The 13,629-nt window shown below is 36.4% G+C and overlaps 1 protein-coding gene across 1 annotated transcript in view; it reads right to left on the bottom strand.

Moving 5' to 3' along the window:
* LOC306851599 (rho guanine nucleotide exchange factor TIAM1-like) overlaps positions 1–13,629 on the bottom strand; it is a gene marked incomplete at its 3' end in the record, with an annotated part of 61,948 nt that overhangs the window by 38,984 nt on the left and 9,335 nt on the right. Inside the window, exons 2-6 of the mRNA XM_079387981.1 lie at positions 8,929–9,017; positions 6,785–7,655; positions 2,914–3,123; positions 1,570–1,843; positions 318–490 (exon numbers count right to left, since the gene is read on the bottom strand). Coding sequence (XP_079244107.1) covers positions 318–490; positions 1,570–1,843; positions 2,914–3,123; positions 6,785–7,645 — 1,518 coding nt within the window. The 5' untranslated portion in view covers positions 7,646–7,655; positions 8,929–9,017. The remainder of the gene's footprint in view (positions 1–317; positions 491–1,569; positions 1,844–2,913; positions 3,124–6,784; positions 7,656–8,928; positions 9,018–13,629) is intronic.

Below are 13,629 nucleotides of genomic sequence, written 5' to 3' on the forward strand. Positions count from 1 at the left end.
ATAAATGCACCACTTGATCTGTTCAAAAAAGTAGCACACTAATGTTTATTGTGACATAACGCATACTGTAAAAAATTACATTTACATTTATGCATTTATCCAAAGCGGCTTTCAAATGAGGAACAATTTAGTCAACATTTATCATAATATCCAATGCCAGGTTTATTAGACAACTAGATTAGGAAAACATAGAAGGCTGGAAACAGTGTATATGGTATTATTCTGGACATATTAGTGAGTCATATATGAAACTCACATATATATTATCTGGTCAGTATTAGTATATGAGAAGAGTTTAGCATGGGATGTTCAGTCACCTGAAAAAGGAAGGAGTCTCCGAGCGAGTTACTCAGGCAGAAGACAAAATCTTTTTTGGGGTGTTCTGGGACGGCCTGGACGATGCTGTTCTCGGCCCACACGGCATGTTTAGGGACGCTGTTGTGATCAATGCCTGACCGGCCATCCGTCTCGTAGAAAAACAGAGTGCATCCTGGGAGGACAAATTATAACATTCACTCAGGCATCAGAAATTCAAAGTTGTTCACGTGAGTTCAATTAACACTACAGATCATCTCTCAGCCGCTGTTTCCAGGGGAACGGGAGCAGGATATCCAATAGATTGGAGTTTTACGGCTTTATTGATTGAACTCTGCTCTCCAGTGGCCAAAATAAGAAATGCAGCACTGCTTACTTGAAGAGAATCCAATATAATGCACACAAACTTATTGGATTATTTTTTCAGCTTTGATTTTGTTCTGTTTTCACATTGTTGGCAAAGATACAGAGCTTTCTAACATGTCAATACTCTAACACTGTGTGTATCCAAATATGAGGAACTTACTATATACTATCGTTTGAGGCAGGTAAGAGTATACTTTTAAATTGACAGTAAAGACTTCTATAATGTTACAAAAGATTTCTATCTCAAACAAATGTTGCTCATATAAATTTTCTATGCATTAATGTATCCTATAAGATGGTTTCTACAAAAATATAAAACAGCATGACTGTTTTCAACATTGATAATAATCAGAAATGTTTCTTGAGCAGTGAATCAGTATATTAGAATGATTTCTGAAGATCATGTGACACTGAAGACTGGAGTAATGATGCTGAAAATTCAGCTTTGATCACAGGAATAAATTACATTTTATAATATACTCACATAGAAAACAGTTATTTTAAATCGTAATAATATTTTGCAATATTACTATTTTTACTGTATTTTTTAATATAAAAATATAGCTTTGGTGAGTGAGGAAAGACACATATTTTGAACTATTTTTTTTTTTTTAGCACTCATGCATTAATTTTTGGAGAACGGTAAAAAATAAGGTAAAATAAATATGGGAGATTTCTTAAGCCAGAATATTTAACAAACAATTGTGTTAGAGGTGTAACTGAATGTTGGGCGTTCAATTCTCAAGACTCTTTTCTGGACCTACCCATATAACACAACAAACATAATCCTCCTCTTCTCTTTCAAACGTGTTCACAGGAAGCTGTAAAACCTGTTTACGGTGTCAGGTAACCGCAAACATCTCTTTCAGAAACACCACACACACACACCTTTGAGGGACACCCAGTAGCTCTTCCACTTGCGGCGAGGGGCGAGCTCCACCTTCTTGTTTTTTTTATGCACCAGGAAGTTTTTGACGGCGAGGCGTCCAGCTTTGCGTACGGTTCCCTGTACAGCAGCCACGTTCAGTAGAGGGTCGGTGTGGTACGCAGAGCTCAGGGTCACACTGCTCTGCTCATCGCTGAACGCTGAGCTTCTCTCCTCGGGAACCTCAGCTGGACTCACGTTCTGCTCCAGCTCCTGACGGAAGTTCTCATAGACACCCTGACCAGACACACACAGGTCCTGTTATCACTGTGCAGATGCTAAACTACATCACAAACTTACAAATAACATACAACACTCTTGTCCACCTATTGTCTCGTGGAAATAAAGTGCATTTGGTCATAGTTAGCTCTCTGGTCTCTTTTTCTACATAATTTACCATTCATCATTTAGGAAAAATCTTAAATTCTTAAAATCTTAAAATATTACAGTGTTAGCTTCCTCTTGCATTTTATAAACAAAGATATGGTAAAATAAATATGGTAAAATAAACAAACAAGGGTAAGGTGTTTCAGAGTTTTTTTTCTTTTACATTTTCTGCATTTCTTTTGGGGGGGGGTAAAATAAATAATTAAATAAATATGGGAAATGTATTTATCGATCAATCAATAAATCAGTCATTTAATTTTAACGAACTTTAATTATTTGACGTAATGTTGGCTATAATGACCATCATGTCACAATATTTCATTAACGTAATAGAATTTGGCACATTAAAATAAAATCATATAAATACATTTTTAGATACAATATTTTTTTAAATATTGTTTTATTTATTAAATTGTTTTATTTTATTTTATTTTATTTTACTTATTTACCCCATCAAGTAACACAAAAAATGAAGGAAAAATGTATCAAAAGAAAAACAATTATTAAAAACTTTAATTCATATTAACACGGCAGGTTGTTGTTTTTATAACATCATGTAATTTCTTAAAAACCATCAACTCTTTTGCTTTTCCCTTTAGTTTTTTCCCTTTTTCGTTTTTGTTTATTTATTTTTCAGGTACACATTAATATTCTGACATATTATCATACTTTATTATTTATTCCATTTATAAATATTTAAATTTTTTGTTTGCATATATTTTATTTTAATGAGCATTACTCATTTGACAGAACATTTCCCACAGATGTTGTGTGATGTTCACTGGGCCATAATGTTCATGCACTGATGCGTTCCTGCACTGACGATGCATCTGATATTACTGTATGTCTACTCATGTCTAAATGGAACATATTATAAACTAGGAACAGAAGAAACAGCAGGAATAAATCACCCTGCCCACCTGTGTGCCATCTGAGGGTCCTGCTCCAGCCCCGCTGCTGCTCCCACTGTCGCTCCCGGTGAAGGCGCCCCCTGCAGACGTGGAGTAAGTGGAGAAAGACACAGACATGGTCTTATAGCGCCGAGCGTGGTGCTGAGACGCCTCGCTGTCCCCCGTCAGCCCATCGATACCACTGTCCTCATAATCACTGCCATCTCCTGCCGTGACATCCTGAAAATGAAATAAATACATAAAAAATAATCATTTACCATGATCACGGGTGATAATGGGATAATCATTTAATTTACATCATTTTATAGGTATGAATTTAAATTTAAGTTACAGTAAATTAGAGTAATTTCTAGCCAAAGAAACAGTTTAGAACTGACCAAATGAGCATAAAGACAAATTTTTTTTAACTGAACAATTAAGCATAAAAAGACACCTTTTTATATTGACTATATAAATAAATAAATAAAAATAAATAAAAATTAAAGAATATCAAAATAATTCAATTTACAGCAATATTTAAACATTTTAATTTTTTTAGGCTTGGAAATATCCCATTTCTGACATTTCCTTATGTTTCCACGTTTTCCAGGGCCACAGAAACACACACACACATATACATATATATATATATCATAGCATTAAATGGCAGCAAGTTAATGTACATAAAATTATAAAATATAGGCCCAAACTAAATCTGTGAAGTAATTTTGGAGCAAAATCTGGCCAAAAAAAGAACATGTTCTGTGAAAACCAGTTTGTATGAAAAGACATGACATGTATCTAAATGTACGCAAAATGATTTTTTTAAATACTGTCTACTTAACTGACCTAGGACGGTTTTTGGTTTTAACATGGCTTACTTTAACTAAAACTAAGTAACAAAACTAATCATAGTTCCTGGATGTTCTTTCTCAGTAACCAAACATGAGCCTTGCGATTTTGACAGACTGAACTCAGTTTTCCACTCTAATAAACGTGGCTCTTCTCCAACACATCTCCATTCCTCCTACCTGCTGGCCGGAGCACGTCGTGGCTTCAGAAACAGAGGACATGCTGCAGGCTGTGAAGTGAACATTTTACAGACGTTAACACAGAGACCACAGCGCTGTCTGAACTCTGCGTGTCGAGTTATAGCGCAGTAAAGTTGACTGTACAATACCACTCTGTACTGCTGCTGGGGAATGATGGGATATTACCCACCAAACCCGGCATCTAGCGGGAGTCACATGACAGGACTGTGCGGCCCGGCATGCCATTCATCTTCACCGATGGAGCCTCACAGGGAGGCAGTGTCACACAGTGATTTTATATTTTTCTTTCTAGCTTTAGCTAATAGCCTACCTACGTACAACTGAAACACAAGATTTCTTTCTTGCACACACATATTTATGCAAGAAATACAGTCAAAAATAAACCAGCATATCTAAAGCTCAACTCTCTCCACCTTTGCTACTCGATCTCTCTCTCTCAATTACGCTCCTGTCAGTTAGAGCTCATTAGCATGACAAAAGCAGCGAGCTGTTCACAGAAGTCTGACTCCAGGATCTGGATCATCTGAGAGAGAGAGAGCAGGAAAATACAGCCACCACCATATGGACAGTGTGACAGACCACTAGAATTGTCTACACACATCACAGAGATTGACAGCTACTGTGGTGGTACTATATTATGGTAATATTAGTACTATGGTACTTTGCTATAGCATAGCATTGACAAATTACTTAATAAAATGTCCTTAAATTAAAATTCTGGTACCTTGGTGCATGTCCATCTAACCATGGTAGTAAAATAATTTTTGAAAATTATTTTATCTAAAAAAATATTTTATATTGTATATGTACAAAATAGAAATACCATCACATTTTTAAATAAATTATTGGGAATTTGAATGTTATCTATATAAAAATATATAACATTAATATCATACCAATACTATAAAAATATATAATAGAAATACCATATAAATACCGATTGTGTATATTTTTAGTTTATTTTATCTGCTAAAAAATAAATAAATGACATTCTATTTTTATACATTATGGTTATAATAGAATAATTTTATTTGATTTTTAAATATATTTTACAAATAAAAATAAATAAAAATAAAAATAAATATCATTACATTCTTTTATAAAGTTTTGGCATTTTTTCTATAAAAAAATTCAAATATAAATGCCATTATATTTCATAAATATTTAGTATTTTGTTAAATATTTTATTTATAAAAAATATAAAATATCATTATATATTTTTTGTTTTTTACACCAACAGCTGACTGGGATGAGTGTCTTGTGAAATCATAATACTGTCCCGTGGGAAAAAACAGTGGAGTCTGTGTGAACTCGCACACAAATGAGTCATTCATATGTACAGTCTCTTTACATGAGAAGATTCAGAGGATTCTGGGGGATTAACCGCAGTCAACATACATTGCAAGACTAAAATTCCCTGCTGTACACCTACACTAACACAACATTACACTCACATTCTTACTGCACACCTACGGGCGTTTACACTGACACTCAATGACTCCAGTCATTCAAACAAAGCCATTCACTTTCAATGAGAGCGGCTGATCTGAAGAGTAGCCTCAAAGTTCAACAGAAGCGCAGATAGCCAAGCTCGTGTTTCTCAGACTACTTTTTAACCGCTGACAGTATGAACAGAATATTTTAGTTTTAAGGAAGCTAGTTTTATTTTCATTTCAAAACGTACTTAGGTACAATACACTTTACTAACACCTGAAACCTTTTCCCGTTTGTGTTTTTGATCATTTTAGCTTAGCTAACTACACTGAATATCCCAGACAATTGCTGGTCTAACAAAAATATAATTAATATGTCATATTTTTAGAGATTTTTTGATTGAATATTTCAATCAAAACAAATAATTATAAAATACAATGGTATTTATATTTTATAATTTTTATAGATAGAATGTAGAAAGCAAATAATTATACAAATATAATAGTATTAATAATTTATATTTTTATAGATAGAATATAGAAAGGCAAATAATTATGAAAACATAAAAGTATTTATAAATTATATTTTTATAGATAGAATGTTAAAAACAAACTATTATAAAATATAATGGTAGTTATATTGTTTATTTTTATAGACAAAATATCTAAATCAAAACAAATAATTACAAAATACATGGGCATTTTATAATTATATTTTTTCGAATTTTTATAGATAGAATGTAGAAAGCAAATAATTATACAAATATAATAGTATTTATAATTTATATTTTTATAGATATAATATAGAAAAGAAAATAATTATGAAAACATTAAAGTATTTATAAATTATATTTCATAGATAGAATGTTAAAAAAACAAAAAAATAAACTATAAATAGTAGTTTTATATATATATATATATATATATATATTTTTTTTTTTTTTTAGGTATGGCACTGATAAACCCGTTCACATTCTTTGAACTTTTTTTTGTGGCCTCAATAAAAAAACCTACACTAGCATTTGCCTAAATTGTTGTGTGCAGATCCTTTTTTCTTGTTATGGATCTACACACCTGGCCAGTCTTTTACACTTTTGCATTGACTGTGCTACTTTATTCATCACACATTATTTATATTGTTTTACATATAAAATATAAAAATGCAAATAATTATAAAAAATATAATGGTATTTATATTTTTTTAAAATAGTATAATACAAATATATAAATGGCATTTATATTTAATATTTTTTAGATTAAATATAAAAAACAAAAAAAAAATACAAAAATATGATGGTATTTATAAATGTTGCCAAAAATAACACGATTACAGCTAACCAGTATGTATTTGGTGTTTAATATTGGAGTAGTGACTAATAAGATTAACTGTGGGCGGGGCTACCCAATCAAACTCACCTGTATGGTTTGTGCCCGCCTCCCTTGCATAGCTCCTTGATGATTGGTTGGTCCCTCTGACAGACAGTGAGATCGGCGGCAGGGCAGTGTATACGCGCCATATGCGGCTCCGTCATCCTCACAGGGCGAGATCATCTTATCCTCGTCAACGTCTCTGGTTGTGCCACCGCCCTTGTGCCATTTGGCATAGCGTCCATGTGTGGGCCTGCAAGCGGGGCTCTTCGTTCCATAGAGTTCGTCTAAAGAATTGGCTCGGTTTGAGTCCAGCAGCTCCTGAGAGGACGACTCTAAATGGGTTTCACAGTCATCTGGCGTGTCTCCGATCTCCTCCGTGCTGGTCAGGTGCTCCTGGCTCAGGTCAGATAAGGACACCTCCAGCGAATCCTCCCTCCACATGTCTGCAGACTTAGAGCGCTTCTTTTTAAAGCTGGACGCCTCTTGGGAACTGTCCCGTGTGTGTTGGACGAGTGTCGTGTCCTCCGGCGGCTCGGCGTGGTCCTGCGCGGTCTGTCTTGCGGTGGCGGCGGGCGAATGGGCCGGATGGTTGTGGAAGGACATGGGTCGGAGGTTCATAGCCACACGGTCCACCCAAATGGGGCCGCTGAAGTCGGGCAGCATGTCCGAGTCGTTGAAGGGCTCCAGGCCGTGGTCGGCCAGCGACTGCGGGATGCTGGGAGTGCTGCTGGAGCGCGTGCTGGTCTCGGAGTTGCGGTGCTCCGGTTTTCCGGACGGCGTTCGGCGGGAACAGTACGTCTGCTTGCTGGACAGACGGAGCGAGCGGGACATGTGCTTACGGGAGAGGTGGCGCTGGCCGTCTCCATAGTAACCATGGCCGCTGCTATGACTTTCTGTGTTACCCATGGCTCAGTATCTGCAGCAGACAGAGAAAACACAGAGGTCATGCAACTAAATATAACTGACCCATTAAGATTTGTTTGCACTGTGTTATTATTTGAATGGCAAATATTTAAGCATTTATTTATTATTTTTTAACACCATGTCAAACAATTAAAGATTAAAATCTATACGACAATTAAAGATAAATTGCACAGTAGAGTCTGATTAAGGAACAAATGACTCATAAGCTCACTGGTTCATTTTAGTGCATTATGACAATGTGCAGTTAAAGATAAAGTATTATTTTATAAAATAATAATTGTAAATATATAAAAATGTGAATATGTTAAAACATTTTTTTAAATATATAATTAAGGTCAGTTATTTGACTGCATTTATGCTGCTGAATAATCAATATAAAAAAGACAAAAACTTTTTTTGCATACCTTTTTTAATACATTTAAATGTATTAATTACTGAAATTATTATTGAAAGTGTACTATACAGCTACCTCTGTGTGTCCCTCAACAGTGTTCTGAAGCACCGTCTCTAAACTGTAAGTCTGCTTTAAGATGCAGCGCTGTTATTACCTCGCTAGTGAGAAATGTCATGTGTAGCCTTTAAGTTGCTACACTAGGCTAACTGATAAAATCGTCAGGGCAGCGCTGACAACGATGCGAAGTGATATGGAACTGTAATGCGGTCAAGAAAGCTGCCTGGAACTACGTTCGCCGTGCGTTTCCCTGAAAATAATTGCACACCTCAGAACGTTCGTCAGCCAATCAGATTCAAGCATTCAACGGGCCATAGTATAATATCATATATTATATTATATAAAATACATATTTTATATACAAATATATTAAAAGTATTTATATATTAAAAATCTTATTTATACTAAAAACTAATGACTATTTTATATTAAAAATATACATTTCACACACAAAATAAATGTTCATATATAATAAAAAAAAATTCTGTAATAAATGTTCACACACACACACACACACATATACATATATATACATATATATATATATATATATATATATATATATATATATATATATATATATATATATATATCCAGTATACTGGATAATTCTAAAATTATATTATTTTTGAAAATGTGTTGTATTATCTTGAAGCTTCAATATAATACAACACATTTTCGAAAATAATATAATTTTTTATATATTTTTAAATTCATTCTTGATGAGATTCACTCCAAATGAGTTTCACACATGAACTGGCATAACACCATCAGCTGAGTCTGACAGGTACAGCATGACTCTTTCTGAAATCACCTGCGGTGTGCCAATGACATCACAGTCATGATAGATTTCACTCTGCATACAGATCAGCTCCTACCACTATGCCGGGTGACGTCCAAAATCTGAAAAAAGAGAATGCAAGACAAGAGAGTTATAAATTACTAGTCAAAAGAATCCAAACACAGCAGTTTCTGAGGCAGTACGAGGGGACGAGCTTTTGTGGGCTAAAATTAGACTAACCACGGAGAAATACGACAGAATTAGAACTGAAAGAGGGATTGAAGAGATTCGCCTCTGTGGTTGGAGACCACACATGTTCAGACGCTCTGGAAAGCTTCAACAAACGCAAGATGACGGACTTCACTCTGAGCCGCCACATGAGAGGCTGTGCGTGTGTGGTCGCAGATATATCAAACCGCGGTTACTTCTGCTACCAATAAACGCCTGCATGAATGGAAATATATACACAATGAAATCCAAAAGATACATTTTTCATACGATACAAGAGACAGTTCGGTTGGCACATGCTGTAGAGGATACTAATGAACAGCATACTCGCTAGCAAAATGATTCAACTACAAACAAACACCCCAAACATTTACATGCTTAAGATAAACTTGCACTAAATTTCCTGACACATACCGATCCGGTGGCATTAGATTCACATGGATCACAAAGAACTCACTCCACTAAGATTAGTTTCATGGTTATTCTGAAGTTAAAAGCCTATTCATGCAGGATTTTCCCAATGGACCCCCTCGTAGCAAGAGTGAAAATTCACCCTGTGATGACTAAGCATAATTGCACATGTTGATTTGGCAAAAAAACAAAACCCACCAGAAGCAATGTGAACCACCAACAAAAATGAATAATATCACCAGCTCAAGGTCAATGTGGAATTGCAGTTAAAGGAATTGTTCAAATAAAAATGAGCATTTGCTGAAACTGTATTCACACTCAGGCCATCCAAGATGAAAACAAATTTGGAGAAATGTAGCATTATGTCACTTGCTCATCAATGGATCTTCTGCAGTGAATGGGTGCCGTCAGAATGAGAGTCCAAACAGCTGATAAAAAACATCACAATAATCCACACCACTCCAGTCCATCTTGTGAAGTGAAAAGCTGTGTGTTTGTATGAAACAAATCCATTTTTACAGCGTTTTGAACTTTAAACCACTGCTTCTGGCTAAAATATGAGTCCTCTTTACATAATTTAAAAAGTTGTCTCTGCTCTAAACAAACATGTTGGTTAATTTTGATGTGAGAGGACAACAGGGGATGGGCTTTTTCACTTCAGAAAATATTATTATGGATTGGCAATTCACAATTTGGCCAGAAGTGATGTTTTAAAGTTGAAAAGCCTAAATTATGGATTTGTTTATCACAAACACACAGCTTTTAGCTTCACAAGATGTTAACTGATGGACTGGAGTGGTCAGGATTACTTGTGGATTATTGTGATGTTTTTATCAGCTGTTTGGACTGTTTTTATTATCTGATGGCACCCATTCACTGCAGAGGATCCATTGATGAGCAAGTGATGGAATGCTACATTTCTCCAAATCTGTTCTGATGAAGAAACAAACTCATCTACTTCTTGGATGACCTGATGGTGAGTGAATCTTCAACAAATTTTCATGTTCAAAATAGAAAGAAAGAAGAAATTCAGAATTGAATCAACGTGAGAGTGTGCTTCCTACAGACAGCAGGAACCAGAGGGATCATCTTGGAGCTGTTTCAGATTCTTCATTCTCTCAGAGTGGGATCTCTCTATCTGTCCTGACTAACGCACCGGAGCAGATCTGGGGTCAGTGTGTAGCAGAGCTAGAGACAGTAGTAAAGGCTCTTGACAGGGCTGCTAACTCAACCGCAAACAGCAGAGAAGCATCAGGACCGGGACACAGAGTTCTTGTTTGGCACATAAAGTGCAGTGAAGCTGACAGGAGACGTCTGAGCAAAGCAGAAACATAACAGGATAACAAGTATTTGATTTGCATGTGTGCTTCTGTGTCTCATGTTTCTCATTTCTCTCATTCCTAGCAAGTCTGTAATAAATAACTGAACACAACAAAAAAAAGGGTAAATTTATATGAAAAGCACTACAAATATACACATATTCTCTCAAAACAATCCTTAATACATTGTAAAATAATATTTTTAAGGTAAACTATTCTCATTTTATGGATATTTATATATGACAGCATATAGCCTCCTACCTATTTACCATTCTCACAGTCCTTACGTCTTGTTTGTACACTGACCTTTTGTGTGGCGAGTCATACAACATGTCAGAAAAATTCCATCCCGTTGCACGATGGTGCAAAACTCCAGGAGAAGCGCAAACACAGAGAAATTATCCTGTTTCTCCGTGGAAACCAGGCCAGCTCTTCACTGACGGAGTGGGGTCTACAAAGCACTAGAAAATATAAAGCACTTCAGCACTGGGCCAGCAAAATCCCCAAGTGCTAGATCAAAGTTCTCACACTACAGCAGCTAAGAACAAGCGCTCATGGGTAAAAACTTGTGAGTTCAGGACATCAGCTCGATGTGCCCACAGGCCTCAGGCTGTGTTTTAAAGAGCTGCCCACATAATCTGCCCCATGCAGTAATAAATGAATGTGAAAAGGTTACAAAATGATCTGCCACCATCATGAAATCTACTTGGCTTGATGTTCAAAAAGAAAGACTCTGCATGCATAAGATATAGTTAAATATGACTAGAACAATAGATAGAACGATAGAACAACAGACAGACAGACAGACAGATAGATGGATAGATAGACTCAGACTCTTCTCTAAGTGAAGACATAAAGCATCCCATAAGCCTGTTTAGCTGTAACTAATGATGTGTCGTGTCTTAACCAGCACAAATCAAAACACACACAAGCTCCTCCGACAGGGAAAATAACCGCTCTATATCACAAGGCCATCAGGACACGTCACATTCACCCGTTCTCCATCAGGAACGGTCTGGCCCAGAAGAGCTGATTGATGCTGAAGAAGAGAGGAGAATAAAAACAGCTCAATATCTGTCATTCTGCCTTATGTTTATCATCTACAGTTCTCAACCAATCACATTTTTGCATGTTTAAATTATCAGTAGTATTTGCTAAGTCAAGCACTACTATTACTAGTGCGTACACCAACTACAGGGTTAGTGATTTAAACAAAAACCCTAGAAACTTCAAAATAACATGTTAAACACATTCAGAACAACCTGAGCACCCATGCATTGTGTTGGCAACTTTTGCATGAGCAACCAGCACTACAGTTTCATAAAATAGAAATGTTTTGAACTGGCCTCAGGTTCATTTCTGGCCTTCTCATTTATCTGCCACCAAATAAAGGTTAAAGAGAGCAGCAAACTCAAACCAAACCACACTCATTTAAATTCAAAGCATGTTTGTTTTATCAGTTTCTATGTGTTATTGAGATGAGCGCCGGTATGAATACCCTCTCAGTGAATAAAGGCCTGCTTTAGCTGATATGATCCCTGGCAGAAAGCAAAAACAGTGTGATGTCAGACAGAGTTGTTTAGCAAATCCAGTGATGACGTCCGGCAAATAACCGAAAGCCGTAAACATCCTGTCATCCCATATCCCCGCTCATGGAGGTGTGCAAACAAACACACCCAGGGGCTCCATCACGCAATCCAGAAACCCGCTTCACCGCTCTGCATGTTTACCTGCAAATCTCCCAAAAATGTGACAGGTGCATTTTGGAGTCCTTTGTTATTAGAGTCCCCTGATCGCACATACCATGACCTGTCGAGACAGGAGAAGAGCGGTCTGAGAGCTGCCCACCGACGGCTGAAAGTCAAGACGATCAGCTTCAGGGATGCAAGGGGTGAAAACAACACTTTTTGCCCTAAAGCTCAACTTGACGTGCGTTTCTCAGTGTGGGAGCTTGGGAACGCTCAGAGGCAGCTGGAAACAAAACCTAAAATTCATCAGCAGCTGCAGGGTGGAAAAGAAGGAACATTTCCTGCCAAGAAAATCAGCGAGGGCCCATTTGTGATGTTGGGTAATTAATTCACAGCACTTTATCGAAGTACAACAATGACTAGCATTCTGGATTATACAAGACAGCAACTCCACAACTAAATTTAAAATGTATAAACCGCATGCACTTAACCTAAATGAATCACCTCCAGAGATGATCTTGCATATCTGACTAGCCCAGTGGACTAACTTAGTTAAAGGAAATGGAAACGCCTGTTATTTAAATACCAGGACAGGCATGACGTTTTTGTGAAATGCTCTAGGGGTGATCCTCTTTTACGAGATGTTTTTAAGAGCGTGATATTGGAGATGACCTGAAAACAACACATTCCCAGTATTGTGGTAATACCCAAAATGCATCTGGAGAACAGAATGAGCAATAGGAGTGTACACTCAAATGGACATTCACCGTTTGAGCTCTACCAATTATATTTCTATTACACTGGACAAACAGGTTTCTAGGTCTTCAGCTGCTGATGTTACTTTCAAATTTCCCATGACTATTTTGTATCACAAACAATCAAAACACTAAACATCTTTGGGTATTTCTATAATTTTATATGGTTCTTATTCAGGATTACCCATCGTGTTTCCATTGCAGTGCTGTTTTGGTATCTGTTTTTCTCATTTAGAGACCGTAGAAACGTTTAATTGAGAAACGCTGCGAGGGGCATTCAGCGCTAATGAAAACAGCACAAATTTACCATCTGTCTGAAAGAGACACCGAATG

Source organism: Barbus barbus, assembly GCF_936440315.1.
Source record: "Barbus barbus genome assembly, chromosome: 31".
Taxonomy (NCBI): domain Eukaryota; kingdom Metazoa; phylum Chordata; class Actinopteri; order Cypriniformes; family Cyprinidae; genus Barbus; species Barbus barbus.